Below are 27,263 nucleotides of genomic sequence, written 5' to 3'. Positions count from 1 at the left end.
TTTTAGGGAATCTCAAGCCATTTCGAAAAATTTGATAATAATGAAAAAACACAAATAACCAACTATTATAAATAAATATAAATCAGGCCGCCAGTGCAAAAAATAACTAAAAAAAAAAAAACTGAAACAAACAGCTTATTCGGTCACATAAAATACGATTGGTGACATCACAAATTTCATAATGCATCATTCTCAATTTACAACAGCTACAGTAAAAAAGGGGCCGAATGTAATTTAACTAAAAAAATCATATTTATCTTTTTTGCACTTTAATCCACGCACACTGTGTTATATTATTAAACTTGATAGCCTGGCCAAATGCCGGCACGCGTTAAACATTTTTAAAATGCACTTTTCTTTTAATAAAACTAAAATGAAAATGGTTCCACAAAACCGTTGGAAAGAGCAAAGTTGATTCGTTCTGTATGTGATTATTGTTTCGTTTTTTATTAATTTTCCAGGGGTTTTTATTTCAAATTTTACCCAATACATACCTTTCAGAGATTTTATTGCTGTGCAAAGGTATAATTTAGCCCAAATGTTGTCAGGTAAGCAGTTCCCTTTGAAATAAAATTTTATACCATTGTGTTTTGTATCCCAACCCATTAAATCTCAAGGGTACAAATAAATATTATTTATTTTATTTACGCATTCCTGCACATAATATATAAAAACTCAAATGCTAAATGAATCTGACCATTTAGTTGCACTAATGATTGCTCGATGTAAAGACCGATGAAATGAAAAATATGTTTTTTAATGATTTTTTTTATTATTGTGCCTATTCTGGCTTAATGTTTGCAAACAGCAACAATTCACGTTTAGTTTTTGTTGTTGTTTTCACGAATTATGAGTATGTGACTTCGGTGTTACATAAATATATAACCTTGATCAAACAGCCCATTCGATTGTTAACAGGGTTAATTTTTAAATTATGCATGAAACCTTGTCCCTAAAAACCTTTGTCATGGACTTGAAGCTGAAAAACAGTTCACCTCTACTGGAGCATAGCCGTTTGTATAACTAATTTCTTTCGACTCCCATTGCCCTTTTGTTAGAGAGAGAGAGAGAGACCTTATTACAAATGTATATAGTTTGAAACATGAAATATATATGAACAAAAACCACCAGACAGTTCATTTCACTTACCATCAATTTGAAGGGATTGGCTCGTACTTTCCTTGAGTGCGGTTTATAGGGGGAACAGGAAGGCAATAAATACCATCAGCTTCCGAATTGAGTGGAAAAAACCCTCAGCAAGGCAGCTCTGCTCTAATAACAATTATTGGATTGTTACTTATTAAATGTCAGTTTAGGAGTTCAATTACGAAGAATACTAACGTACCTGACAATACTGTTACAGGAAATGTGTATATATTTTAAAAGTCAAGGAGGAATAAAAAAATACTCAGCTTTTCAACGAACTTCATTTAATTAATCTTTATGTAAATTATTGGTTGAGATAAAAAAGTCAGTGTAACGAACGGGATTCGAACCCACGACTTTCTGCTAAATACGCCGCTGCTCTATCACTTGGAGGGAAAATTAGGAAGGTAGCTCAAGGGGTAGAGCTGCGTATTTAGGCGAAGGTCGTAGTTTAGAATCCCGCTCGTGACACTGACTTTTTTATCTCAACCAAAACCTTACATAAAGATTAAATAATTGAAAGATGTTATTTGGTCAATCGGACAAAATCTGATGAATTTTTATGGAATGTTCAATCCTTTGTATTACTGGTTAAATTTCAGGATCGTGTTAGTAACTGACATAAAAAGCCGACTGATGATTGTGGTGACTGACACTATTAGCATTCTGTATTTTACCATTAATCATCCCTGAATCAATATGACGTGAAACCGAAACGTGCACTCGTCAAACGAAAAGCAGCGAATTCAACAGTTCAACTTAATTGACGTAGCGCATTTCATTTTTCTTTCACCAATTGACTGATCTTTATCCGGTGTTTTCATTGAATTGACGTATTTCTTGTTTATCCCAATATTGTAACCTCGTCTTTCAGGAGACTTTTATTTCCTCGGAAAAGTTGCGGTCCCGTTAGGACTGCGCGTTCAATCTAGCTGTGCTATTAGGGTCTTCCTTTCGTTCTATACCCCATGTCCCGAAACGAACATTAGAGTAACCTAATTATGTTTCCTCAGGAGTTTGCGGGAGTTCAGGTTAGTTTCAAATGGTAAAGGCTTAAAGCGTTCAGATCCGACTGGCTGTTACGTGGTATATTGATCTTACGTTTTACTCAAGATTGCTCTTGCATCTTCTCTTGGAAGATTAATGCGTTTTGACAATTTCACAGGCTTGGATGAACATCAAATTGTGGAACGTTTATCAGCAGGTGGAATTCTAATATTCCGTGAACCTTTATTGTTTTAGCTGTGTTTTAAGATACTAAGATTTATCATAAGATTGATATTTGTTATATAATAACATCTTCCCTCTTAGCATAACAATGATAAAACGGTTATTTATTGTAAAACAACTAAAACAATTTTAATATTTGTTCTGGACTTAAACTTTAATGTCTATGATTATTCAGAGATCGTGAGATGCGGTCTGGAGTGACGTAAGTTTTAGAAAAACATTTTCTTTATCGTGCCAACGCTGCGATCTTTATTGAGATCATCTTCGTGGCTCAAAGTGTTTGTTTTCTGCATAATTGTGCCATTCTTGTGTGTCGTGTTGAGAGTGTCTCACTAATCAGCACACATTTAACGTCTATCAAATCTTTATAGAGCGTAGTATAATACTTAACCAGGAACTTCTTACTTAATTTGGTAAATAGATATATAATAATAAATTAGTTAAAGTTTTGTAAAAAATACAAATTGAAGCTTCTATAAAAACCAAGCGTAAATATCACATTTTACAAAATATACAGGGTGTTTACCTCAGCTGTTTGTCGGCCCATATACCTAGGCACACATATATATATATATATATATATATATATATATATGTATATGGGTATATATATATGTATATAGGTATATGGGCCGACAAACAGCTGAGGTAAACACCCTGTATGTATATATATACAGGGTGAATTGCTACTCGTGCTACAAACTTCTCCAGTAGATTCTTCACCCTAAAATGAACAAAAAAGTTCATANTGAACTTTTTTGTTCATTTTAGGGTGAAGAATCTACTGGAGAAGTTTGTAGCACGAGTAGCAATTCACCCTGTATATATATATATATATATATTTATATATACATACAGGGTGTCCTAGTAAAAGACGTCGATGCTTTAGAATGTTTTTTTCATTTTTCCTTTCTATTCGAGAAGTTTTACTTTTTGTGTTATTTCAACCTTACAAAACTTGATTTTGTAAAGTTCAAGTGTTTCTCAAAGTTGCTCTTACTGTAAAATTAATTAAAGCCGGTGAACAGAGCATTGAAATCCTATGAGATTTATTGTTTATTTTTTGTTACATTAAGCAAATAAAACCCTAAATCACTTAGAACATAAACTTATACGAGTTTCCGAAGTTGTCGAAAGTTTAAGTTAGATTTTCTTGTTTCTGTAAATAACGACAGATATGGTGTTTACAGAAAACTTGCACCTTTTATTGACCAACAAACCATCAAATACATGAACTTAATTTTTAAATTTTAATTTTCAACCAACCAGGAAAACGTTAATTACTAAAAATAGGATTATTGGTAACGAACGGTTTCAAAAAGATGTTCATTATTTTGAGAAATTTTGAAATTTCTCATAAAAATCTTTCAATGTAATACAAAATAATCAACTAAAATTGTGTGCGGCAAATTTAAACGAGAAAAATTCATCTAAAATTAAATTAAATATTGAAAATTTTCACCTTTTTTGAAGAATCATGAAGTACGATAGCGTTTCCTGACGGATTGTAATACTTTCAAAAGGTTATCCTGCCCTTCTTCTATCGTAATTTTATATTAATTTCATTATTGGTTATTAGAACTTTCAAAAGATACTCAAAACCAAAAAAACTGACTCTCGTATTTCAATACATATTGTATTTTTATCGCTATATTAATTAAAAATGATTATTTAATGTAAACGAAATCAAGCGAGATCAGAAATTAATGAGTTTTAATTAAAATTATTTAATTACTTTGGTTGGATAGAAAATTCACCAAACACCGGAAAATTGTTTAGTGATAGCTTAAAATTTAACTAACAATTTATTATCTGCTCTTACGTTATTAGCAATGGTTTAGTATTTTATTAACTTATGTTTACACTAAAAAACAAATGAATCTCATCTTCAATGCTCTTTTCACTGGTGTAATCAAATTTGATGTTTTATAAGACAAGTTCGCCTTTACGGATTAAAGTTGTGACCGGTTGAAATAACCTGATATGTGAAATGTTTCCAATAAAATTGAGGAGCAGATTTTGAATAATAAGGACTATTTAATTAAATTCGGTTTGTAAGATACACACCTGAAGTATTAGCGTGTGTAAAGGGGCACTCTCAATGGAGTTTTGTATATTTTTACCATTTTCAAGAGATAAAAATTATAAATGGATGTATTGTATATTAATATGAAACTTATTTTACTTATAAAATAAAATATTAATTTAAAAGGGTTTTAGGACTGTTAGCTCTTGAAAGTTACAAAATCTTTAATAAGGTAATGCAGAATTTATGACAAATGACAAACTAACATTTAACAGACTTTTTAGAAAACTGACTAAAGAATTATACCCCTTCAACAGTCAATTCCCACACAAACTGAGTCATTGATCACTGAAGACAATTGATTATGAATTGCGATTAAAAAATTTACTGAAATAGAAAAACACATACTACTCCTTTCAACGAAAATACGGATCTTACGAGGATAAATCATAACTACAAGCCCAATATTAAACAAAAATATGCACTCCACACCCTAACATATACGACTCAGTACACTCCACTAACATTATCAACGAACTTCACAAATTCCGACCAATTTCCCTTCCCCTCAAACCATTTTCTCCAAAGGAAGTCAAGCAGGCACCTGTAATCTCCAGAAAATGAAAAATCTTGGGTACGACCGGATTACCCTTAAAATTCTTTCCAAACTACCTTAAAATCAATGTGTGGTGATTAGTGACCGTCAGTCGAAGATTATTCAGAAATCGTGAGATGCGTTCTGATATGATGTCGGTTTCAGAAAAACATTGTCTTTATCGTGCCAACGTTTCGATCTTTATTGAGATCAGGGCCTGGGATTTACAAACATTGTTTAAATTTAACAAATACATGTAGGATGTGGAAAAAAGTGAATTTATACAATGCAAAATATATTTTGTAAATTCGATCAAGTATTTCTACTCACTCAAAGTATTTGTAAAGATCGAAACGTTGGCACGATAAAGAAAATGCTTTTCTGAAACTACATCACATCTAACCGCATCCCACGATTTCTGAATAATCTTAAAATCAATTATCGTCACAGCATGTCTCTTCAATAAAAAATAATAATAAACTATATAATAATAGTAATAATAGAAAACTATAAGTAAAAACTAAATTATAAAAACTAGCTGATTTTAGATACAAGTTAAACAATTATGACTCGGTATTATAATCGTACCTATATTGCCAGGCATGATGTGCATAGTGTGCTAGACCTTTCGATCTCTCCACATCCACGATATTTAACAGATCAAGCAGCTGAGAGCTGGAAAGCGATTTATACCCTAGATACAGGATACGGAGTTCAGCCAGTATGGGACACTGGGCAACAAAATGAAAGATATCTTCCCTAACTCTTAGGTTACAGTCCTTGCACAAGAAATTTCCGTCGTCTTCCTTCCCTGGCACAGAATTGAAGAACACTTACTCGCATCTGAGTTTAAGAAGCCATCGAATAGTCGGAAATTTTATAGACCCACTAGCTTGAACATTTGGGTTAATGATTTCCTTAGAGTGGTCTAGGGCTTTAAAGAGAAGATATCTATTGGAGACATGATCTCGATGCATTCTGAACTCTATTCTGTATAACTATCTTATAGACCGTCAATTTCACCCTGTCCAAAACACTTTCTGTTCCTCCATTTACCAAATTATCGCTGGTATCCTACCGAGTAGAGAGCTCATCTCCTTTAAACAATTACACCACCTATTCCTAACACTTTCAGTTTTATCTTTGCCGATGACACATCAATATTTATCTCAGATAAAGATCTCGTTATAGAATCACGTTGTTTTCACACAACTGAATTCTTGCCTGCCACTAGAGAATCAAGGTACACGCTAAATCTAAATACATTATTTTTACTCTACTGTACTATACCTCGGACTGTACCTCGACAAACCACTTAAATGCAATCCTTATAAGAGGTCTCAAACGTAAACGTTTAAATACAAGATTCAGACTGCTTAAATGAGTAAATTAACACATTAACAAACAGAAAAAGACAAGGCACTTCTCTGGTAGCCCCCTTATGCACATGAACTGTGCGAAACCGCTAAGTGTTCCAATCTTAACAGACAATCTAAAATTCTTCGTATAATAGTTAATGCTCTCTTCTATGTCTCTAACCACACAATTCACACCGACGTTAAAATCCCATTAATATCCGACCTTGCCAAATTTCGGTACAAAAATGGTCGTTCTTAATTACCTGATCACTCAAATCCCTTAATCCGATCCACAACACTATCCGCCGATCCTCGTCGGATGACCACGCGCAATCTTTGTTGTCTATTGGAAAAGGGACAATGTCACGTGATCTCCGCCCTGTTGGAGGACGTCACTGGATGAACGTTATTCATATGCCTTACACGTCCTTTTGTATATGCGTTCATACTTCTTGTGGCATTTCACAGAACATACTCAATGTTTCAACAGTTTTGCTTACTTCAGTTCAGTGGTTCAGTGGTAACAAATGGTTTAGAAAAAAAGAATTTTAGAATTCTTGTAGGTGATATTTTTCACGTCTCATTTTCAGTTTGAAAAGAGTAAAATAATTCTTAAAAATTTTCGGTAAACCATAATATATCTATAATTTATGAGTGGCGGGACGCATTATTATACATTTTAAATTCTAATAATTGTTCTGTTTCTTAAGGAGTGTCTTTATTCTGTTTTGTTTTTCCAGGGGTTCCCGGAACGGACGTACATTGTAATTCGCCGGAAAACGTATCCGGCTGCAATGTCATATCGGGCACGTGTCGCTGCGGATCTGCGCCAGTCTGCCCCGGTGAGACCTCACCGTACACATTCCACGATCACAACGAGTGTTCCATCAACTTGGATGTGATGAAGGAGCATGCGAGACAGCGTGACATTGAAGGTAGGTTGCGACTAAATCCATATAATCGAACAAAACTGAACAAATACAATGTCTACACCAGGTGACATAAAAAACGTGTTATTAAACGTTAATTATGTAACGACGTTAAATAAGAGGATATCTTTTAATCCAAAAAATGGTTTCTCATTTATAGCATTTATATATATTGAACAGGATATTGACAAAAAGTATTTTCAGCTTACAAATCGAAAAGTACCATTTGGGTACTTGCAATCCAAACTCACACTTCTACTCCCATTCAGGATATCGGTCCTTTAAATAGTCGGAAATCTCTCTAAAGATATTGTATCTACTTATATGATAATATTTAATATTTATCGGTGCGCAAGGTCGTAAAGAGGCTGACTTTACGCATTTTTGGTAATTACTACCTCCAATACTATGAAGCATCAATCAATTACTAGTTCAAAACGATTTATAATTTATTGTAAATATCAGCAACCTTTGAGCCAAAATGCCTCATAGCATTTCCTGGTAATCCGAGACGATATAATGCTTTTATACCATAAGGCATTTATGGCTAAGCGGGATTTGCTTGCTTGTAAAAAAACAAAATCAAAGCAAAGATTTCAAGGAGTGGGTATCAGACTTTTTAAAAGAGTATGATACCTAAAATAATATATTTATTCCACAATTCAAATTAACACGCAACAATTTCAGTAATCCATATATGTTTAGTTGTCATAATTGGCCATATTAATTATTTCAATTAAATATTCTTTTAATTTAAGATTTTGTTTAAGATGAAAAACTTAGGGTCACGAGCGGGATTCGAACCCACGACCTTTGGCTAATACACCGCTGCTCTAACCACTTGAGATAAAAGAATATTTAATTGACATAACTAATATGGCCAATTATCATTAATATAATATTTAAGGAAGTAATCACTTTCTAACAGCACCCCGTGGCTATTTCATAAGTCGCTGAGAATCGAATCCTGGTGACATGACATTTGAAAAATGGAAAAAAGGGGGAAAATTCAAAAGGGTTTATGCCGAGATGAGGAGTTGGTGTCCGAGCGGATCGAAGATGTTAGATAAAAAGAATATTAATTTGACATATTAATTATTTCAGTTAATTATTATTATTCGCTAAGGTTTTGGTTGAGATGAAAAAGCTAGTGTCACTGCGGGATCCGAACCCATCGGTTGGTGGCTGAGTGGTTCGAATTCACGATAACTCATGTGGTTAGAACAGCGGCGTATTGAATTGAAGGTAGTGGGTTCAAATCCCGCTCGTGCCACTGCCTTTTTCGTCTCAATCTTAGCTAAAAACAATAATTAATTTAGATTTCAGCAATATTTACTTGTTGCCTAGAAGCGCAGCGGTGCTATCTCAATAAACGTAGTTAAGGAATATTGGTAAATGAAAAATATAATTAAAATTATGTCAAATCTAAGTAATATAAATTAATTAATTAATATAACGTTAAAAATTCGTAACACTCGGGTGACAATTTCAGTTCCTCGAAAACGAGTGGTTTAAACCTTCTTAAGAAAAATTTAGCTCCATTTAACTATTGTCAATGTTGTTCTAAGGACTATTTTCATTGTTACTCACCTTTTTTAGTTTGACTGATCAAATTGTCCGCCAGTGACTGCCAAAAAATTGTGCGCTCTCGACAACCACGGCTCGTTTGTTACATCAGCGATTGACTTGGGACGATTATGGCAGGCTTCGATTACACGTTCTTTAAGTTCTTGGACAGAAATGAGAAGGGTACGTTTACCGATTCACAGGAAATAATCTAGCGAGGTTAAATCGGGAGACAGGATCTGCCGAAGAAATCGAGTTTCCAATACATTTTCCAAGAAAGCTGATTAAGTCGCGATAACTCACGTGGTTGCAGCGGCGTATTGAGCCGAAGGTTCGATTCCCGATCGTGTCGCTGACTTTTTCATCTAAACAAAGACCTTACCTAAAAAGAATAATTAATTTACATTTCAGTCATTATGCTAACAATCCTGTGTTATTATGATGCCGTACAGTCGTCTAGTTGAAAAGGGGACGTGTCTTCAATGGTACTTCAATAATCCTGGTCATACGAAAAAGTTTTGATAAATTCTCCTTCCAAGTTGTTTAGGTAGAAATACGGATTAATTTTTTCAAATTATGGCGAAACATTAATTGAAAATAGTTTAGATGACGAGTTTCGTATACTGTCCAAAGATTTTCTTCCGTCCTAGTTTGAAAGTCCCACAGGTTAAGAATTTTTTTGGTATTAAGACACGTAAGAGATAAAATTACCAAAATGTTTGTTTATTTTTGATTGAACCAGATTGAAATTATGGAAAACTTCTTTTGAGATGAAATATCTCACGAAATAAACAACCATCCTAATTTCCTTCTTAGTGTTATTTTTTCTATTGAAAATTTTGCTTTTTGAAAAGGAATCAAAAATTAGTAGGGATTATTTAAAAAAATACAGTTTATTCTCAATAACTTATTACTATGTCGTTAAAAAATGTGTTGACCGTCGGGAATAACTTTCGGCTTATTATTTAAACTTTCGTTCACTCAAGAAAAGTGGGTGGTGTCGCATTGAAATAGAGATCCCCTGTATATTTATAGTTGATATTTAAAGAGTTTGAGAGTTTTCAATTATATAAACTTTATACAAGTAGAACAAATTATAGGTCATCAAACATAAGAACAGAACTATTTTAAATTTGACTAAAAGAAAACACATATTTTTTTAACTCGCTTCATCAGTTTCATTCTACAATTAGTTTGCTGTTTTTAACTCGCTTCAACAGTTTCATTCTACAAGTTAGTGAGCTGTAAACCTTTTAAATTTTCTTGCACCAAGTTCTGAGTTCCACAATAGTTTATGAATACATTAAGGCCCTCAACTTTTAAATAAATTAATATATTTCGTGCAATGTTGATAATGTTGATGAAAGGAAACACAGGCAAGATGAAATATTGTATCCCGCACAATCTACATGTTAAGATTGGTAAGCTTTCATATATCAAACCAAGTGGGATTTTATGATGTAATTTAAATAAGTAATCTAATTTGAGGAAGTATATTTATATTAATAGGACGTATCACGTGATAAGTCGATTGTCTTACAAGATATCCCTGCTCCTTACCCGGAAATTGGATTCTACAATGTCTATTCAAATTGTAAAATGATTTAGGAACATTCCAATGGGAGGAGGAAGATATGCACGCAAAACGATAAGAGGAATTGAACGGATATCGATATAACGGATTACTACGAACAGTGAATATTTAAATTGTACAATATTGTACAGCCAACTCGACCCATTCGATAGAAGAATCCATTGTCTACAACAATCTAACGCAGAGCTGTATTGTCGACACAACGATGGGAAATTAGTAATAATTATTCGGAGATTGTGAGATGCGTTCTGGTGTGACGTAGGCTTAGAAAAACATTTTCTTTATTGTGCCAACTTTTCGATCTTTATTGAGAACATCTTCAGGGCTCAAAGTGTTTGTTTTCTGTGCACACGTGTCATTATTATGTGTTGAGAGTGCCACACTGAGCGGCACACTTTCAGCTCTGAAGATGATCTCAATAAAGATCGAAACGTTGGCACGACAAAGAAAATGTTTTTCTAAACCTACGTCACACCAGAGCGCATCTCACGATCTCCAAATAATCATTAACTAACGGCCACTAAACACCACACTATTTTAAAAGTCATTGATCGCAGTTGTAATTTTTCCAAAGAAGTAGCAAAGATCAGTGGACAAAAAGCCAAAAATACAGAAAAACAGTTTAATTTTAAAAATTTTCAGATTTTAAAAATGGTACTGTAGTGCTAATTCTTATCTATATTTGTATGTTTTGAACTTGTACTAAGTGCTGTCAGTAGAAGAATTCCTATTGTTTTTAACGAATGTGTTATATTTTACATGAGTAACTTAAAATTTAACGATCACAGTTGTATTTTTTACAAAGAATAGTCAGTAAAGAAAGAGTAAATTATAGTAGGCATAATACTTTGTCGTCAGGAGAAACAACGTACAATCTACGTTAAATCTGACTAAATCAGTATGGATGAATTAACTATGTATCACTGATATATTAATACATAAGAAGTAACGAATGGTAATACGCTTGTATTGTTTTTGAAAACTTAGTTTTAATTTTTTTTATCGCATAGTCGCAATTTTGATAATTTAATAGGACCTTCAAATCGTAGTTATGGAAAAATTTAACGTCAGATTCTATCGTTGAGTATAGCATCGACCTTCATGATCAATATTGAAGTAACGTGTTCAGGCATGAAGCCATGTAGGTGAAAAAAACCAACTTGTTTTTCTGCTATCGAGCATTCGGCTGTATTTGACGCCTTCCTCAGGACTTTGGTTAATTACAATCAGTGTTTCGTTACAGATTGCAAACATAACTTATAATGATAAATCGACAACTTACTTGAAAAACTATTTAAAAAACTTTACAATCAGTTCGGACATGTAGTCCAAATAGAAGGTGCCGGATAACTTAACGCCGACCACCAGGAGAGATAACAACATGTTATCAATCTCACACAACAATAATGCCAATGGCTTACAAATTGTCCTAAAGTAATTTTCTTTAGTTACAGAGATTTATCAACGCTAACAATTTCACATATAACACTTGAGTGAATGTTTGGAGTCAGAGTTTTATAGCACTCAGAAAGGACATAGCTTAAGATAGAAGGTTTTTAAATAGTTAAGATGTTAGGGCGTGAAATGACCTTAGCCGTTAAAACGCACTTAAATAATAATAATAATAATAACTTTTCAATTAATTAATCTTTAATTAAGATTTTGATTGAGATAAAAAAGTCAGTGTCTCAACCGAGATTCGAACCCACGACTTTCGGCTAAATACGCCGCTGCTCTAGCACTTGAGCTACGGTATCTTCGATCGACTCGGACACTAACTTTCCATCTCAACCCCACCTAATAATTAATTAATTGATAATTGCCAATTAATAATTGAAAAAAATTTATTTGGTCAAGGACCACGAAACCTAATAAATTTAATAATAATAGCAATTACCATTTATAAATAAAAACAATCAATAAATACATTAATAATAAACAAATCAATAAAGACAATACAACAAAACAACCAACAATGACTACTTTAGTTAACAATAGAACTATAAATAATACTCAAGTTAGAGATATCTGTTCTCAAATTAAAAGCTTTATTGTCAGCTTTTATGTAGAGCATATCTTTAATTAACCTCCTCCCTAGGTTACGCTCCTTGTCAACAATCTCCACTTTCTCAAAATCAAATTTATGTTTGAGTTTGTGACAATGCTGGGAAAGAGCTGTTCCCTGTTTGTCTTGGTCCCTTCAATCATATTCATTTTGTCTACATCTGTCCTTGAGTAACAGTTTGGTTCCTTTCACCGTCCTTGCAAGGCAATTTGTAGACAACATTACTACATAGTTCAATAGATACTGGGGACTTCAATTTTGAAAATGAATGATTTGTAAGATTGTTAGGACGTTTCTAAGGCGTCAAATACAGCCGAAAGCTCGACAGCAGAAAAACAAGTTTTTTTTCACCTATATGGTTTCATCCCTGATCATTTTATTCAATATTTCACATTCTATATTTAATTGAATGTTTCTTTTATTTTTTTAATATAAAACGTAATATATTAAAAAGTCAGGAACGTATTTGTCTTACAGAGTATTTAAAAAATTAAAAATACGCGATAATTTTCTTTATTATTTTTGTATTATTATTCTTACCACACTCTGAAATAACTAAATAACTTCTGTGTCCCGTGAAGGATGAAATATCTCCTTTCTTTCTGGCGATACTTGGCAATTATTCATAGCTGAAACTCCAAGTAATCGTCTACAAGGTGACGCTAGTATTATAATATTTCTTATATCCCAGGCCCCTTGTTGAATCATGAGCAGGAAGAAACTTTACTACCTAGGGAAAACTTGAAATATACAACTAGGACGTAATATGTTGAAACTTGCTAATCAATAAAAGAAAGGGCTTGTTCAGAGAAGAAAAATGTTTAATGTTAAAATAGTTATTACATCATGACAATTCTTGTAATTCTTAATTGAATATTTGCTTAAAATTAAAAAAATTCTGTTTTTGTTTGATGTTTCATTTTTATTTAGATTTTTTAGATATGTAAATTTAAAAAAATTTAAATTATAAATGAATGGTCAAATCCTTTAGTGACACGCAGCTTTTCAAAATTTCATAATTATAAAACAAAATCGAATTGGTTTTTTTAACAAAGGCTAGGCTTATCTCTTTTTCTGTTAAAAGTTTCCGTTCCATAAGAGCACGTAGCACAATCCAATAAAACTTTTAAAATCCACAAGTTTTTTTCTTATAAATAGTTTAAATATTTTTATACTATAATATTTAGTTTGTAACGTGACTTTTTTAAAGACTTACTCTCTTTTTTTATTTATAATTTGTGTTTGTTTATAAAAAAATTTTCTATGTAGTTCTTTTAATAATTGTTTTTTTATTTAACATTAAATTTTTTGGACGCTTCGGGCAGCAAAACTACAATTTATAAAAAAATTAAATGTTTCGTTTTTAATACTAAGATTTTAATTATTATGTTGTTTGATGGTTTTCTTGCGTAATAAATTGTGAAATTTGACCGTTACCTGTCATTTTTGTTTTCCTTTTCTCGCTGGGTTAGTTTGTCAGACGTATTTTGGAATTTCGCCATGTTCAGTGTGCCAATTTTAGTATTGACATAAGAACAACCTCCTGAAGTATTGACATCTGTTCACTAGACACCCTGTATTCAGTACCGTGAACGTCAATATTTCAAGTGGTTATCCTACATGTCAAATTTGACTAAAATGTCTTACTGGCCAAAGCCTGGTTGTCAATAGTATTAGAGATGTATGGGGATTACGTCCACCTTTCACAACTTGATCCGCTTATCATTAAACGTCAATCTTACTGTGAATTTTATTAAACAAGTGGAACGACCATCGAAAACGTTGTGCGATTCAGTGGTGTTTTTATTGCAACATTAAGCAAACAAAATACAAAATCAGTTTGACCATAAACTTAACGACTTTCTAAAGTTGTTGTCTTAAATTTAAGCTAAATTTCCTTGACTCTGTGAATACTGACGGATATTCCGCTTAAACCATCGGAATTGACTTCTTTTTTTAAAAGTTACCGAATGTAATTATATTTAAATGTGTGGTGATTAGTGACCGTTAATCGATAATTATTCAGAAATCGTGAGATGCGGTCTGGTGTGATGTAGGTTTCAGAAAAACATCGAAACGTTGGCACGATAAAGAAAATGTTTTTCTGAAACCTACATCACACCAGACCGCATCTCACGATTTCTGAATAGTTATATTTGAAGTAACTATTTATTAAATTTATTTTTCCAATGTGTAATGTATTACTATTATTATTAATTTAATCTTTTTTTTACAAGTGATCGCAACAGCAGAGGTCATATAAACCCTCAGAGTGCCGGTGTTTTTTAAAAAAGACCATTTTTAAGTATGTATGTATGTAGTATGTCGAATGCAGGGCCGCTGGATTCGAACCCGGGACCTTCACCTTACAGTGATGAGCGCCGTGCCAACGCCTAAAGCCAGGAACACACTTACCCGATGCTACGCCATGCGACGCTACCCGATGCTACCCGACGCCTTGCCACGTTTTGGTGGGGTGAGCACATCTATCCGACGCAAGCACACGTCGCGTACAGGCCACAGCGTTTATCACAATAATCACAATCACAATCCCAACGCATCTTTTGTTCTTAATGCACTATTTGGAGCAAAACCTTGTAATAAATTATTAGTTAAATTTTATGAGCACGACCATCTAATAAATTGTTTGTTAAACTTAATTGTTTTAAGTAAAGTTACTCCTGACCATCATATCAAACAATGTTTATAAAAACTTATGAATTTTTGATCTCGTTTAATTTAGTTTACATTAAAATAACATGTAATTAATATAACGACAAAATTACATGTACTTAGTTTGAAATAAACTACAAAAAATATGAGTGTCCTGTTCTGATGCTACCCGACGAAAATGGTGTAATTTTACGAGCAAAACTATGAAATAAATTGTTAATTAAATTTTGTAAGGGTGCAAAATTGATATGCAACACCCCTGGTGGGGACCTTCTTTCCCTGGAGATGATAAGAAAAGCGGGGAGAGGGGAATTGTGCGGCTGGACACGAGCGAGTCGACAACGGTGAGCCAAAATCCTTTATTTTCTTCAGGGAGTGTGCCCGCTCCTTTTTTTTTAATTAATAGCATTAGTAAATTTGTTTTTTCTTTTTTCAAAAATTGATTAAGGTTAAAATTTTGTTGTTTTGTTCTTAAGAGAAAATTTTTATTTTTTGGTTCACAAGATATTTTTCTTTTGGGTGTGTTTCTATCTCACGGCATTTTTTGTATATATAACTTTTGTTAAATTTCAAAAGGTCAAATTATAGTTTTTTGATGTATGTGTGTGGTTGTAAATTTTCTTTTCCCGGTTCTTGTTCTTTTTTTGGAATTGTTCAGTCGGGGACCATCAGTCCATTGAGCCTACAACTAACAATTTTATGAGCAAAACCGTGTAATAAATTGTTCCAATTTTAGTATATATACCGCCGAAGCGAGTACAATAAATTGTTAGTTAAATTCATTATATCAAAAAATCGTATTCCGGTGTTTTGATTGATTTTCTACCAAACCATTAAAATTAATTTTTTAAATAAAAACTAATTAATTTTTAATCACAGTTAATTTGGTTTATAAAAATAAGTATGTTGTAATTAATATAACGACAATAATACATGTAGTTAGAATAAAAATATGAGTGTCCGGTTCTTTTGTCTTCGACAGTATTCGATGCGACCCGACAAAAATCACAGCATCGGGTAGATGTGCACGGTGGTAATGCATCCTTATGGAAAATCGGAGTTTGGATTTACGTCGGGTAGCGTCGCATGGCGTAGCAAGGGGTAAGTGTGTTCCTGGCTTAAACCGTTGCGGCCACCGACGCCCCAATATTATTATTTAATAGCTAATATTTTTCTTTAAAATAAAGAAAAATCATATGCCCAAACCACTAGTACACATTTCTAATATTTTAATCAAATATGATCATTTTCAATCATTCTGTCCTATTTGTTTTGAAGTGTCATTACATCATATTAATCAAATCTGTCATCGATCGTACACTGACATTATACACATTTTTGATCATACGCGCACCGTTTATGAACTAATTTTAAGAAACTCTCATATTTCGTATATAAATTTAGAATTAGGATTAGTATTCTGTGATAACGTAAAAAAAAACTACCAATAATCATTTCCATGTCAGCACTTAAACTTTGGTCTTGTTTACTTTTTTTTTTGTAAAACTTAGTTGAGAAATATAGACGTTTACCCTGCACCAAATACATATGATTTTATAGAAATTTCATGCAAGTTTTTTTAAAAGTAAGAATAAATTGATGCATTTTAAAAATTTCTGAAATTTTTCAATTTTCGATTACTGATGCTAATCAGCGTGTCAGATCTTCAACTGATAAATATAAAAATCTACATCAATAGGTATTCATTTCTACAGTCTGCTTTTTAGGGGTTTATACAAGAGTGTTTGCTGTATTTTTTGTATGTTTGATCATTTTAGCTAAAATAACGAAAACTAGTTGCTTTCGTTCGTTTTTATGTATTCCGATCGAATTGCATACAAATTATACCGATTCCAGTGAAACTTAAAACGCATTGTTTATTTTCGGTAAATGGACCGAACTGAAGCTTTCAAACCTTCACTTACCTTTTGCCCGTATTATCTGCTCTCATTGTAATGTAAAACGGTATTGTTATACCCATGCCATTTTCTATGAAGATCAATCTTGATACTTGACGGTTATGTATACGGGAGTTTCATTACATTCGACACGACGCTAAATTTGATGAAGAGCTGGGATACTTCTCGATTACTATGTGAATTAGTTACAAACTAGATGTTAATTCATTTCTGTTTAGATAGATGAAAAGTTAAGCATTGAAAATGAATTGTATTTTAAAGACTAAATAACTGAAACTGAAACAAGCAATTATGACAATTGATAAAAATTAATAATGAAAATTTAATTTTATCCAATACAGAAGCAGTTCGTTAAAGATAATACGACCCAATTTTCCAGTGAGATAATTTCACACTGGCAATAATTTATTGCCGTATGGCAATACAATTCATTGCATAAAATCAAAACGGAAACAATTTAAAATACAAATGAATTGTTTTTGTTTTAACTGGATAAAATAAATGTAAAAAAAGTTTCGTGTACTGCATTATCGTTTATTCTCAACCAGGTACGTTATTTGGTCTCCTGTTTCCAAGAAAACAACGTCAGAAAGTTAAAATTGTCAAGATACTGAGAAATGAGTCTTGAATGTAAGAGTAAAATGTTTGATTGCTGAAAGTATCAGAGTGTTTTAGAAAGTTTTATGTCAAAATCAACCATCCCTCTTTACAAAAATGTTTTTCTTACAAAACTCAATTGAAGATAAATACCTACGCGTGTGTCACACATAATGTTCAAAAAGGCCGTTATTATTCGAATAAATATTTTATATTTGATTCCTACCTGAATTTGTGTTATTATTATAACATTAATATAATAGTATATTTTCTAGAATCATAGTACTACTCCTGGTGATTTCGTACTTTTCTTAATTATTTTACTAGTTAATGTTATCAACAAAAAAATGCCAATTAAGTGGAGATGTACTAATAATAATATTTTATTTGAAATCGTAGATTATTGTTTAAACTTCTTCTTTGCGAGTATGTGCGTATGAATCGATACAATAGCTCTTAAATGGCTCGGAATAGAGTAGGACACTGACTAATCAATGTGGATCATGCGACAATATCCGTTTGCCGAAGATCGTTGAAAAGAAAAAGAAAACCTAAATACAATATTAATAAATAATAATTCACTATTTTTCGTGGTCCGCTTGACCAATTAATAACATTCAATTAATTAAGGTTTTAAGTTGAGATAAAAAAGTCAGTGTCACGAGCGGGATTCGAACCCACGACCTTCAGCTTGATACGCCGCTACTCTACCACTTGAGCTATCGTGACTTCACGAAGGGACACAGGAAGTCACGATAGCACAAGTGGTAGAGTAGCGGCGTATCAAGCCGAAGGTCGTGGGTTCGAATCCCGCTCGTGACAGACTTTTTTATCTCAACTTAAAACCTTAATTAATTGAATAAATAATAATTCCCTAATTTCGTGGTCCGCTTGACCAATTAAATCATTACAATTAATTAAGGTTTTTAGTTGAGATGAAAAAAAGTTAATGGCACGAGAGGGATTCGAACCCACGACCTTCGGCTAGATACGCCGCTGCTCTACCACCTGAGCTATCGTGACCTCGATCCACTCGGACATCAACTCCCCATCTCAACCCCACCTTATGAGTTTTCTCTCCTTTTGCCATTTTTCAACCTCATAAGGTGGGGTTGAGATGGGGAGTTGATGTCCGAGTGGATCGAGGTCACGATAGCTCAGGTGGTAGAACAGCGACGTATCTAGCCGAAGGTCGTGGGTTCGAATCCCTCTCGTGCCATTAACTTTTTTTCATCTCAACTAAAAACCTTAATTAATTGTAATAAATAATAATAATAAAACACATGCATAACCTAATTAATTAAGAAAAACCACAAGGAACTAAATTTTACTAACGATATTACACTTAAATTCGAACCTTTACACGAATGGGGGGTATAAAAATTAGCATTTTGAGGAGAGGATAATGTTTTTTGTGACGGGGTATCCGACAGCTTGGTAATTTCAGCCCCGAAGCACTAGCAAAGTACCGCTACACACTCTATACACCATCACACGAATAAATACATTCATACCTATATACATTGATCGCACTCATACTGTTTGGTAGATGGAGTACTCGATATTTCTCCATCTACCTGTTCACTACAATGCACTAAGCTAATTTGGGGTTGATGTGGTACTTTAAACGTTTTCCGCCGTAGACCCATGTCACGCAAGGAACATAAAAGGCGATGGAGATGCTACTTCAACATCAGCCTCTCCCCATTCAAACCACCGTTCATTTATCACACTCATTCTGTTTGGTAGTTGGAGTAGAGTACTCGATATTCCTCCATCTACCTGTACACTACAATAAACTAATCTAATTTGGGGTCGATGGGGTACTTTAAAAGTTTTCCGCCGTAGACCCAAGTCACGCAAGGAACATGAAAGGCGATGGAGATGCTACTTCACCATCAGCCTCTCCCCTTTCACACCAATAAATACATTCACACCAACATACATTGATCTCACTCATCTGGTTTGGTAGATGGAGTACACGATATTCCTCCATCTACCTGTTCACTACAGTGCATTAATCTAAATTGGGGTCGATGGGGTACTTTAAAAGTTTTCCGCCGTAGATCCAAGTCACGGACGCAATATGAGGGGCGATGGAAATGCAATTCACCATCAGCCCCTCCCCATTCACACCGATAAATACATTCACTCATACAAGACACAGAAACTTAAATCACATAACTTAACTTCTATGAGAGGAGTAAATACTTTATTTTTTAACGTTATTAGCAATTAAATTCCTGCACAACTTCTTATACAGGCAGGCCTGATACGCGTACAGTATGACAGCTCGAATACTTACACTGTTTCCACTAGTCTATCTACTAGTGTTTATCTTGTAACGGTAAAAATAAACCAAGAGTAATCAACTACTTTTACTAAGTATAGTACATTCTGCCCAAAAGAGGAGGACACTCTCCTGGTTTCGTGAATTACATAATGTCCACAAACCATTCTCTCCTTGTCTCTGTCCTTGTCAAAATGACCTCGCATCTCATTTTGAATAAACACTGAATATCTAATAAAATAAAACCACAAAGGTTGTCTGTCTTAAAATTAATTAATACAGAGTGTACATCTTTATACAAATTTAGGTGTGCAGAGATTTAAACGCCATGTAAGCCTTCTTCTCGCTGACTTTCGGCTACATTTTAAGGGAGTTTTTTAAGGTGCCCATACGAGCCAGAAAAATTTTCATTGTGAGAACACATGGCATGTTATATTTAAGTTGACATATATTATCCTTTCCTTCCAAAAGGCACTATTGACCGGGAACCTCTTAATGCTTAATTTACAGATTTCTTAATGCGTAGGTTTTTCCTTTGTATGAACGTTTTTAATTTAATGTCGATATTGTACGTTTAGTGACGATTAATTAATGATTATTTGGAGATGGTGAGATGCGGTATGGTATGGCACTCTCAACACGACACCAACAATGACACATCTACACAGAAAACAAACACTATGAGCTCGAAACGTTGGCACTATAAAGAAAATGTTTTTCTGACCTACGGCACAACAACCCCATCTCACGATCTGCAAATAATAATTTCAGGCCATTTTACATTGTTTCGTTTAATGAAATAAAGTGTGTGATCGTTTTCGACTTGTTTAGGAAAATACAACTTTAATAACTTTAGTACGCTTCTAGAGGGTTTCATTATTTTCTGACAAGTCGAGAGATTATGGCCCACCTATATTACACAAATAGCCAGCCTTGCTTATAGAAACGTCAAGAGGATGTTTCAAGGAAATACAGGTATTATTTACCACCTACATGAGGTGATATACAGTAATGAACGCAAGGGACACCGGCCGGGATTAAAAATACGGCTAAATCCTGTGAGATTTGCATATAAAAACATGCAAATGACATATGTCCTTTCTAAATGCGAGCCTCGCAGAAAATTAATAAATGTTCCGCCCCCTTTTTCTTCTGCTTTTTTTCATATTTTTTATCCGCCCCCTACAGCATTTAAGCATTTATATATTACAATATATTCCACACCAGCTGGGCTTTCTACAGGGTAAATTTCTGCCGTGAAGGGGTGTTTCTTTTCTTGGATTTAACTTTCTATATCGACAGTTTATTTATATCTACATAGTATCAATGTACGGCAAAGATAGCATAAATCAAAATTAAATGTAAAATAATTTACTTAAAAATAATACTTCATAATTATATAAATAATTTCACATACATTTAAATATATAAAAAAACGGCTTAAAAATATATAAAAATTTTTTAAAAATATTAAAATTTGTAAATCAAAGAGGATTCCTTTTCTGTCTGTAATTTTTTTTTTTACTTTTGTCTTTCCCACGCGAATCTGTCTCCTGAACCCACACACTTACTGCTTTATACAAACCACAATAAACCCACGCTCATTTACTCATCCACTCAACCAACTAAACAGTACACATTCCTCCTATAATGTTTTCCCTTTCTCTCTCTCTTCCTTTCTTTATGTCATTCATTCAGTCTCTCTCTCTTTGTCTCACGTCCACTTACCCTCTCTCCCTCACATTCTCTCTCTCTCACGTCCACTTACTCTCTCTCTTTCTCTCTCTCTCTCTCTCTCTCTCTCTCTCTCTCTATCATTCTATCTCTCTTTACTAAACTGTATGTGTTCTAAACATTTTATATGTATATGCTCTCTTTCCCTTTATTTCTTGGCCTTTCTCTGTGTTACAGCTTATGTTATTTGTTGTATTGAAAACACGATTGATTTTTCTCTGCTCATCATGGTGTCGTTTTGTACATTTTGATGTCATTTTTATTAGCACTGGTGCAGTTAATAAAAGATGGTCGACTTTGCACCGATTGATATATAAATTTTTTTTGCTATGGTATAAAAGAAAATTGTGTTGGGAACCGAGTCGGGTTGAAATTTCAGAAATGTTTTCTCACGTTTGCCACATACAAGAAATTCGCACACACACACACACACACACACACACACACACACACACACACACACACACACACACATTTACAGGGTGTCCCAGTTCTTTCTGACCAAACTGAGGGAATCAATAATCGATTCTACTCTTCGTTTGGAGCAAAAAATTCTCAGGAGTAAATTTTCGGAAAGTTCTCTATTTTGAAGATATTCGTCATTAAGTTTTTTCAACTTTTCACTACCTTACCACATAAAAACGCTTACAACTTTCAAAATGTTGAGACTACAACAAATCCAATTACACCATTTGAAAGAACGCTAAATTTGCTGTAAGATACTTCTTTGCAATAATCTGAATGACATAAAATTTTAGCCAATATCAGTTGGAGCATGTCAAAATTACAAAATTTACAATTTTGGACATGATTGTACGTTCTACTGAGGTTACAAAAAAATACCTACAACTTGTCCAATTTTACAAAAACTTCTTCATCTAATATGCTTTATTATATTCCAACTGATATTGGCTAACATAAAGAATTACCTAGTGGCTGTTATTACCTGTTCCTGACGGAAAAATGACATTGTACCCTATTGTGAAGAATGGCTAAGTTTTTGTAAGAAAATAGATTTTTGTTACTGAAAGGCAAATCTTCCTATGATTCTCCTACTAACTTCAAGTGTAATTGACCTGGTTTTGGTTAACTACCGCTCACTGCCGATCAGCGATGTTTTTCCTGTTGACATTTCTCACGAATCAGACCACTTTTTAGTGTCACACCATCTTAATTTAATCGATCAGCCATTACCAGATCAAACAAAAAAGCCATCTTCGTTTTAGATATCACATTACTTGAACATACATACTTTGTGTAAGGGAAAATACTTTATTGCATAAAAATTATAATACACAAATGTGTGCATTTAGTTATGATTAATTGCCGTCATAGAATATTAATCGTCTAATTTTATGTGTATTTCCGTTCCATTAACCAGTTCGATTATTCATTACTTTAGTTCAGCCCACTAAATTTATGTCAACAAGTATTATTAGTATCAATTATTAATTAATATGATTACTCCTAATTACTTCTTGCGATATTATCGCTACAATTGATATTTTGGTTATATTATTGTAATCAATATAGCCATTATTGCTACTATTCTGTTAATATAATACTACCATAATCACAATATAGAAATTTTTATTACATTTAAATACTTGTAAGACTAAATGTTGTACAATATTACGATATTATGTATAGTACTGCAAGAATCCAACTCCATCTGTATTCCATCAAAATCTAAAACATGTAATAAATGAATATTAAGTAAAATTCAAAAAATTTTGTGTAAAATTTTTGTCTATTCCAAACAAAACAATGTGGAGAGTGAGAGTACCACTTTTCTGGAATTATGTGAAATAAGAACTGAGTTATTTTTAGCTGAATTATTCCATATTATAACTCATACATTTCATCACTCAAATAGTTTTTATTTTTTAATCAAAACATATATTTAAATTTCATATTCTATAAAATTATGACCGCACAAATATATTAGCAATATATTTAGTAAAGGAAAATAAATAATTATAAATAAAAGACAGTTGCTTTCCAGTTTGGTTTGTCTAAATTTTATGATGATTAAATTATTGAACAAAAAAGTATTATAGAAATAATTTGTTCTTTTCTGTTTCAGACTTAAAAAATGGGTTACCAATATCACTGTGAAGTGGATAACAATTACAGTGATAAGGGATGAAATATGTATGTACAATTTTTTATTGACATAATTATGAACTCTAAAAAATAATCAGGAACTGTTTTGCCAACAAGATGATTTTTACAAAATTATTCAAATGTGTCACACAGATAATTTATTTTTGTGTGTTTTTACTATTTAAAATCTCATTCAAATTAAAAATAATTGGTAGTTCATAATTGTGTTATTGTTACATTTTTTGTTCCTTCTCACACATATTTTGCAATTGGTAACTCACTTTTTACAAGAAATTAAAACAAATTACATAGAATATTTTAAATGAAAATTGTACTCTACTGAATGCTATATTGTAATAAATGATATTGAGTAAAAGTAGTTTCATTTGTTTTACTTTTTTTTGCAATTGTTTATACTAGAATTACGTTTCGTATCTTTTGGAAACAAGATGATAGTTTTACAAATAGTGTTTTACTTTACAAATAGCCATTTTTATATTCAAACTATAAGATTTCAGGAAAGAAAATATTATTGTTTTCGTGTTTTTTAAAAACATTGATCATATGTACTATGAAAATATGTGATATGTTTTGTCGACTTCAACTAGTAATCATGCGCGCAAGCTGGGATAGTTTCATGAAACTACTCGCTGAGCGAATATTAAAAGTACTATTTTTTAGTTTTGTTTCAATGTGGCGTGAAACTTAGCTGGTAATTCGATTAGCGCACTTAACGTTTATGCTATAAACTCATTAGTTTTGGCTCAAACTTAGATTTACATTACACAATTCCGTACTTAACAGAATCATGTAAGGATAATTGCAGTTTGTAGTTGTTCCACCACCGTAGAACCAAATATTCGCTAGTGTTAACGTCAGAGAGAGCCAGTCGAAAAAGTGCAGCAGTGTTGTAGGTTATAGATACTTGAATGCCATTTGTCCATTTGATAAACATGCCAAAAATAATTATTGCTACACGTCAGAAGAGTATTTATTGAGAAAAAATTGGGAAAGTCATCAAGCATTTCTAGGTTTTATAGGTTTAATAAAGTGCTTTCTACAACAAGGTCAATTCAGCCACCCCAAAGCATATAATTTCATTTAACACACTTATTATGCCATCATTTAAAAAAAAGTCTTTTTATTTGCATAGTTTTCACTCAAGTAAGATGATGGATACTAGATAAGGCTCATTTTTGTTTTACTCATATAAAATATTGTACATAATCTACGTTAATTGAGAGACGATGGAGTACTTAATATTCCGCTGTACTGGATACACATTGATGCTTATATTCTCAGCAAAAGGGTAACACAAAGTAGATTACCAAACTTTTTCTCTATATGATGATCTGAGAACAGACGTCAATATTTCATGAGGTTATCCTATTTTCAATTGCATCCCAGATATTTCAATTTTTAGATTGCTTTAAACTTTCAAAACTTTAATCCATAAATTTTTCGTATATCATAAAATGTTATGATTTATGAGATTCATTCGTCTTATTGTAAATTAAGTAAACAATAATATAATTCACTAATTTCGTGGTCCGCTTGACCATTAATATATTACAATTAGTAAAGGTTTTTAGTTAAGATAAAAAAGTCAATGGCACGAGCGGGATTCGAACCCACGATCTTCGGCTAGATACGCCGCTGCTCTACCACTTGAGCTATCGTGACCTCGAACCACTCGGACACTAACTTCCCATCTCAACCCCCACTTTTGAATTTTCCCTCCTTTTTGCCATTTTTCAAATGTCGTGTAATCGGATTGGATTCTTGACGACAAATGAAATGGCCACGGAGAGCTTTAGTGAAGTATACTTCATTTTAAATCATTAAATTCACTAATTTCTTGGTCCGCTTGACCAATTAATATATTACAATTAATTAAGGGTCTTAGTTGAGATAAAAAGTCAATGGCACGAGCGGGATTCGAACCCACGATCTTCGGCTAGATACGCCGCTGCTCTACCACTTGAGCTATCGTGACCTCGATCCACTTGTACACTAACTTCCCATTTCAACCGCACCTTTTGAATTTTCCCTCCTTTTTTATCTCAACTAAAAACCTTAATTAATTATAATATATTAATTGGTCAAGAGGACCACGAAATTAGTGAATTTAATGAATTTAAATGAAGTATACTTCACTAAAGCTGTTATCTAGCCAAGCAGCTGCGTATCTAGCCGAAGATAGTGGGTTCGAATCCCGCTCGTGCCATTGACTTTTTTATCTCAACTAAAAATCTTAATTAATTGTAATATATATAATCAATTAGACGATTCATTTTACCAGTTTTTAAAGGTTTTTAATAAAGTTTAAGTATGACTCTCTTGGTTACTATCAGATTTAGAGCTTTCAGAAAAGTGGCCTCTACGCAGGCACTTAATTTCTTATAAATAAGAACGTTTTGGATATATTCCACACTACTAAATACTTCAAAAGTATGAATATATAAAAAAATTCACATGTTGCCTCCAATAATTGGCTTAAGACATCCAATGACCGTTGCAGTACTAAAGCTCAATTTTCATATTGGGTGACATTCCTATTCACTCTTTATAAGGAGCCTAGGAATGAATCCATTAATTAAGAGGGACACATTGACCGTCACATAACCGCGGTTCTGAGTTGTGTTAGGATGATCTACAATTCAGACTCTCGTGAAGCCTAAAAATTCTCGAAGTAAACAGACTTTATTTATTGTAGTCATTTTGAGTTCAATATTTATTTTTTCACTACTATTATAAGGTCATTATTATCTTCATAACATCCAAATTAAAATATGGTGCAAGATTATGAAATATTTATTCTTTTTATGTAAGATTTTGGTTGAGATGAAAATTCCGCCCGTGACACTGACTTTTTTTATCTTAACCAAAACCTTACATAAAAAAAATAATTAATTGAAAGAAGTAACTTGGTCAATTGACCACTAAAACATACATGGATTAATATTTTCTTTGTTGATTGATCAGCCTTCTCAGTTAAAATTTTTTTTTTCTTTCCAAAAGGTAGATCGAAGATGAGGCCAGGAAGACAGAAACAATATTTATTTAATCTAAATTATAACTCCCTCCACTCTTTTAAATTGAAAATAAATGTGATATACTCCTTACCGGTAGAATTTTTAAACTTAGCTCCCCTCAATTCCACTATGAATGTAAAGCATTAGTTAAAGATATTTTAGTTAAAAATCAATATCCTACCTCTCTTGTAAATAAATTAATTAATGATAGAATTTTAACATATAAGAATGAAAGTAATGAAATTGTAGTACCTGTTAACAATACAGTTAAATTATACAGAGGTATTACATATGTGAAGGGCATTACTAACAAGCTCTCTGCCATGGTCAGAAATAGAACTGCAAACTGTGATATACCGACTGTGATAGCTTTAAAATATAAGAACAATTTGGGAAATAT

The 27,263-nt window shown here is 32.8% G+C and overlaps 1 protein-coding gene across 1 annotated transcript in view; it reads left to right on the top strand.

Moving 5' to 3' along the window:
- Positions 1 to 23,967, top strand: part of LOC106667885 (insulin-like growth factor-binding protein 7) — a 184,009-nt gene extending 160,042 nt beyond the window's left edge. Inside the window, exons 3-4 of the mRNA XM_014396126.2 lie at positions 7,096 to 7,290; positions 23,809 to 23,967. Coding sequence (XP_014251612.1) covers positions 7,096 to 7,290; positions 23,809 to 23,840 — 227 coding nt within the window. The 3' untranslated portion in view covers positions 23,841 to 23,967. The remainder of the gene's footprint in view (positions 1 to 7,095; positions 7,291 to 23,808) is intronic.
- The last annotated feature ends 3,296 nt before the right edge of the window (positions 23,968 to 27,263 follow it).

The sequence above is a fragment of the Cimex lectularius genome, unplaced genomic scaffold (assembly GCF_000648675.2).
Source record: "Cimex lectularius strain Harlan isolate CLEC.00 unplaced genomic scaffold, Clec_2.1 scaffold232, whole genome shotgun sequence".
Classification (NCBI taxonomy): domain Eukaryota; kingdom Metazoa; phylum Arthropoda; class Insecta; order Hemiptera; family Cimicidae; genus Cimex; species Cimex lectularius.
The sequence above is the reverse complement of the archived record's forward strand: the minus strand, read 5'-3'. Positions and strand labels throughout refer to the sequence as shown.